The 4,973-nt window shown below is 53.1% G+C and overlaps 1 protein-coding gene across 1 annotated transcript; it reads right to left on the bottom strand.

The window, feature by feature from the left end:
• Positions 1-170: 170 nt before the first annotated feature.
• Positions 171-3,220, bottom strand: SELENOM (selenoprotein M). Its single transcript, XM_032395071.1, has 5 exons — positions 2,893-3,220; positions 1,703-1,738; positions 1,035-1,069; positions 603-681; positions 171-520 (listed from the first exon to the last, which is right to left on the bottom strand). Exons 1-5 carry the CDS (start codon positions 3,010-3,012, stop codon positions 362-364), a joined length of 429 nt encoding a protein of 142 aa, XP_032250962.1. The 5' UTR covers positions 3,013-3,220; the 3' UTR covers positions 171-361.
• Between the last annotated feature and the right edge of the window lie 1,753 nt (positions 3,221-4,973).

Consider the following 4,973-nt stretch of genomic DNA (forward strand, 5'->3'; position numbering starts at 1 on the left):
CCTGACTCCTCTCTGCCTCTCTTGGGGTTGTTAAATTTATGGCAGCTTGGCAAGGCGTGCACACATCCCCATTCCAGCAGCCAAGTATTTGGGGATGCTGGGCCTCTCGGGGGTATTAGGGGGGCTCCTATTCCCCACCCTCCCGCAGCAAGGAAGGAGTCGAGTCTCAGTTTAGGCGGAAGAGGATTTAATTGAGCTGGGTAGGGAAGAAAGAGGGGTTAGGAGGAAACCCCAACTCCATCTCTGCCGGCTCAGGGACGAGGCGTCGGCCCTCAGCGAGGGAGGTGCTCCCGGGACGCTGAGCGCTTCATTCTGTCCCCAGGGCTCGGGCGGGGGAGGAGGTGGGCCCGCGTCCCCGGACCTAAAGGTCAGGGCGGTCCGGAGCGCCTTCGGCGGGCTTGGCGGGCGCCCGTAGGTACTCAGGGGGAACAGGTTCGTCGGGCGCCGCCTTGCGGTAGAAGCCGAGCTCCTGCACCAGCTCATTGATCTCCTCGCGGGTCATTTCGCTGAGTGGGATTCGCTGAAGTAGAGGAGGGGTGGGGTCAGTGCGCCTCGCCCCGACAACCCCCCCACCCCGCCCCCGCCCGGCTTCCAAGCCTCACCTCCAGTTCTTCGTAGCGGTGGCCCAGCAGGACGAGCTCTGGATCGGCCCCTGGAAGGTGTTTCATTACCAGGTTGTGACTGGAGTTGTTAAGGCATGTAGTGGTGGCCCGAGGCTGGTGGGGTCTCCCACCTATGAACAGCAGGTGAACAGCACTGCCTCTTTTGCCCAGGTAGGGCAGGGATCCCCCATTTACACGTGAGGAAATTAGAGTTCAGAGAAGTAAAGTGCTCTCTTCTCCGTTCCCGTGTCTGTGGCAGTCATCAGTAGTCAATTTCTCTTGCCTACCACCTAGGAATTCTCTGGGCAGTCACTATCAATTCCACTTGTCAGATGAAAACCATTTGTCATCCCTATCTGTGAAGTTAAGTGGAAGGAGATTCTCCCAGATGCTCCTCGCCATCCTCCCTCCCCCACAACAGAAAAAGGATACTATAAAGGGATGTCCTGGGTGACGAAGGCCTTCACCTGGGAAAGAACCAGAGAATCAGACCACGACCCCCTCCAGATACCGACAGGAAACTGAAACCTGCTGAGGTCACACACTCTTTTTTTTTTTTTTTTTTTTTTTTTTTTTTTTTTAAAGATTTTATTTATTTATTTGAGAGAGAGAATGAGAGAGAGCACATGAGAGGGGGGAGGGTCAGAGGGAGAAGCAGACTCCCTGCCGAGCAGGGAGCCCGATGCGGGACTCGATCCAGGGACTCCAGGATCATGACCTGAGCCGAAGGCAGTCGCTTAACCAACTGAGCCACCCAGGTGCCCGAGGTCACACACTCTTGACTCCCACCCCAGGGAACTTCCCCTCCAGCCAATCTGTAGGACTATGTTACCCATCCCCCAAGGGGCTCAGTGGAGACAGAGCTGGAGACCCCTTTCTTCAAACTTACCTCCTTCAGGAGCACCTGGCTGGCTCAGTCAGTTAAGCATCTGGCTCTTGATTTTGGCTCAAGTCATGATCTCAGGGTTGTGAGATGGAGCCCTGAGTCGGACTCTGTGCTAGGCGTGGAGCCTGCTTAAGATTCTCTCTCTCCCTCTCCCTCTGCCCCCCCATCTCTTAAAAACACAAAACACAAAACACACACACACACACAAACTTACCTCCTTCAGGCGATTCAGCTGTCATCCCCCACAGGTCTGGAGGGGGACAAAATCAGATAGGTCAGGAATCCTTCATATCTGCCCAATAACACCCTCAAGACCATTTCACCCTCCTCCCAGAGTTGGATGAGGCTGTGGATTACCTTTGAAACAGAAGTTCCCTTATGACAGAAGGGGGGAACTCTGTACAGGGGCTTACAGACATCAGGTAAAAGAGGAGCAAGACCAGTGACCCAAAGGCACTTACCAGCCTTGGGGCTCTTGCCTGCACACCTTACTGACTGTTGACTCACTCCCAATGCCCAAAAGAAATGATTACTCTACTTCTCTCAGGCAGTAGAGACCTGGGCCTGGACTTTGGCCCCTAGAACCTCAGGGTGGAGGCAGGCCAGAAGGAAACAGCTCTGAATTGCCCTGGGAGACCCCGTTAGAGATACCTGCCATCTGGTCCCTACCTAGCCCCATGCAGAGCTGGGCCTCCATCTGGTTGCTTCCGCAACATGGGAGGATGTGTGGGCCCCTCCCTGCACTCCCAGAGGGGAGAGACACCTCCCAGCAGGAGTCCAGACCCCAGGACTCTTCTAGTCCTCCTTCCTCCTCCTCCTCCTTCTGTCAGACAAAACTAAGGCCCATAGAGGATCTGTGATGATTCAAGTCACACAACCAAACAGGGGCTCTGACGGGTAATTTCCCCACAGAGGAGGATGGGGGCCTGCTGCGGAGTAAGTGTTGGTAATGCAGTTGGCTTTTGCATAGTGGGGCAAGCGCCCAGAAAGTCTTCCCTCCCTCGGGGAAGGGAGACACAAACCGGAACTGTGGTGGGGGAGGAAGTCCAGGAAAAAGTGGTGATGGGAGGATGTAAAGTTAGGCTCCAGAGGACAGGTTTGGAAGAGTCACAGGCCGGGAGTAGAGTTAGGGGACAGGGCCAGTGTGTCTGGGGGCCCGCTGTCCAGCCGGATGGGAAACTAGGGAGGAGTTCGGGTTTCCAGGCCGCAAGATCGGGTGTCTCAGGCTTCCACGGTGGTGGGTGCTGGGGCGTCCTGAGGCTGGGGAGCGGGAGGGATGGTCCCGGCCCTGAGGAGGACTTGGGAGTCAGGAGGGTCCCGGGGCCAAAGTGAGCGGTGATTCCAAAGCTAAGGGGCCAGAGGGTTGGGGGCAGTGGTCCCTGAGCTAGGGACCAGAGCACTTACCTCTACCCGGGCTCGGGCCAGGCCGTGCAGACGGTTCCAGTCGGGCCGGAAGGTAGTGACGGCGGCCGCGAGTGCCGCGAGAAGCAGCAGCAGGGGCGGTGGAGGCAGCGGGAGGTGCATCGAAACCGGGCCGAAGATGATCCGCAAGCTAGAGGCGAACGGCCGGGCCACTGCGCCACGTCTGGGTCCGCCGGCTGGCCCCGCCCCGCCCCGCCCGAGCCCCCGCCCCCTAGGGGACCACGCCCCGAGCTGTCAGTCTCCGCCCCAGGGCCGGCTCGGGGGCCTTCAGCTCTCTTCCGGCAGGGTTTGGAATCTTTTCTGGTTCGGGATCTTCTCTGGCCCTTAGGCCTTTATATTCCCAGCCGCGAGTGTGTCCACGCCGACCGAGAGCGCAGACGCTACGGCGGGATGCGGCCAGACAGTGTCCCCTTACGCCGGCAGGGGGCGCGGGAGGGATGCGGACGGACCAGGGAGTTTCTGGGCCAGCCACTTGACTTGAAGATAGGGAAACTGAGGCTGGGAATTCTTGTTTGTGTCTTTTATTTCTTTGGATGAAATTCCGATCTGGGTTTCAAATCCCTGGAGCACACATTATGGCGGAATGTGGGATATTACGTACTCTGTAGGGGCTGGAAGGATAAAAGGGTTAATACACATAAAGCCCTTTAGAACAGTACCTGGCACAGTGTTAGCTTTCATTATTTCATTTCTTACCTCATAAAAGCCCCATGAACTCCGTTTTGCAAGTTAAGAGACAGGATCAGAAAGGTAGACCGATGACATTGTGGATCTGGGAATTGAACCTGAAACGTCCCTGTGCTCGTCTCATCAAACCAAAGATGACTAAATAAGGACGCCACGTTCCCTCTTTAAGCCTGAGGCAGACACAGCAAATTGATCACAGTGCTCTTTGCTATTGAATCTAAACTGGGAATCAGAATCCTTCTTAACATCAAGCCAAAGCTGCATTATGACTTTCATGGACCCTTAGGTATTTTTGCCTTCCTGGGCCTTTTCCTCCATTAAGGCATTTTACAACTGCCTTAATTAAAAAAAAAAAAAAAAAGTGAATATAATCCTGGCTGGATTCATTATTATAGGTTTATTTTTTTCTTTCAATTTTAAAAGAAATGAAAATTAAAACATGTTCATGACCTCTAAAAGTATCATGGGTCCTGGACACTAAGCCTAATGGATTAAGTCAGGTTTGCACAGAGCCCTTTGCTTATACCTTGCTACCTCACATTCATTGACTTGATTGTAAAGATAAAATAATAATGGGCTTAGAGTTGTTATTTAATACCCATTCTTTGTAAATACATCAGGGCGCTGTAAGTATAACTGGTTTTGTCCAGACTATTGACATGATAAACAATGTCTAACACTCTATTTACTGCTATGGAAGTGTGAATTCATCCAAGCTTTCTGAGGGGCAATTTGACTCAATAAATCAAAACCCTAAAAACATTTCTTCCACCCAGTCATTTCACTTGTCAGGATTTGGCTCAAAGTAACCATCAGAGAAGGGACCAATTTTTAGGTTAAGTTTATCAAAACACTGTTTACCCAGCCATGGTTGTAGGGCGCCTGCCCTGGCTCAATCTTTAGCGCCCAAGGCATGCGCTGCATCCACAGGAGGAGCTGCTGAGCAGTTGCTGGGCACTGGACTCCCTGGGCCTTCTGGATTTCACGTTTTGAGGTGTAGATCTGTGGAAGATAAGGCAAAACTGGAGTTTCTCTGAGGAAGAGAAAATTCCACCTGTGGACTGCAGCATCCCCTCCTGCCTAGGAGTTTCCAGACAGCTGGCCTGCCCCACAGATTTCAGACATGCATTACTGGCCTCCACAGTTGCATAAACCATTTTTTGCAATAAATCTCTTTATACATTAAAAAAAAAAAAAAAGGGATGCCTGGGTGGCTCAGTCAATTAAGTGTCTGCCTTCGGTTCAGGTCATGATCCAAGGGTCCTGGGATGGAGCCCCACATTGGGCTCCTTGCTCAGTGGGGAGTCTCCTTTCCCTCTGCCTCTGCTGCTCCCCATGCTTGTGCTCTCTCTCTCTCATTCTCTCTGACAATAAAT

Source organism: Phoca vitulina, unplaced genomic scaffold, assembly GCF_004348235.1.
Source record: "Phoca vitulina isolate PV1807 unplaced genomic scaffold, GSC_HSeal_1.0 scaffold82, whole genome shotgun sequence".
Taxonomy (NCBI): Eukaryota; Metazoa; Chordata; class Mammalia; order Carnivora; family Phocidae; genus Phoca; species Phoca vitulina.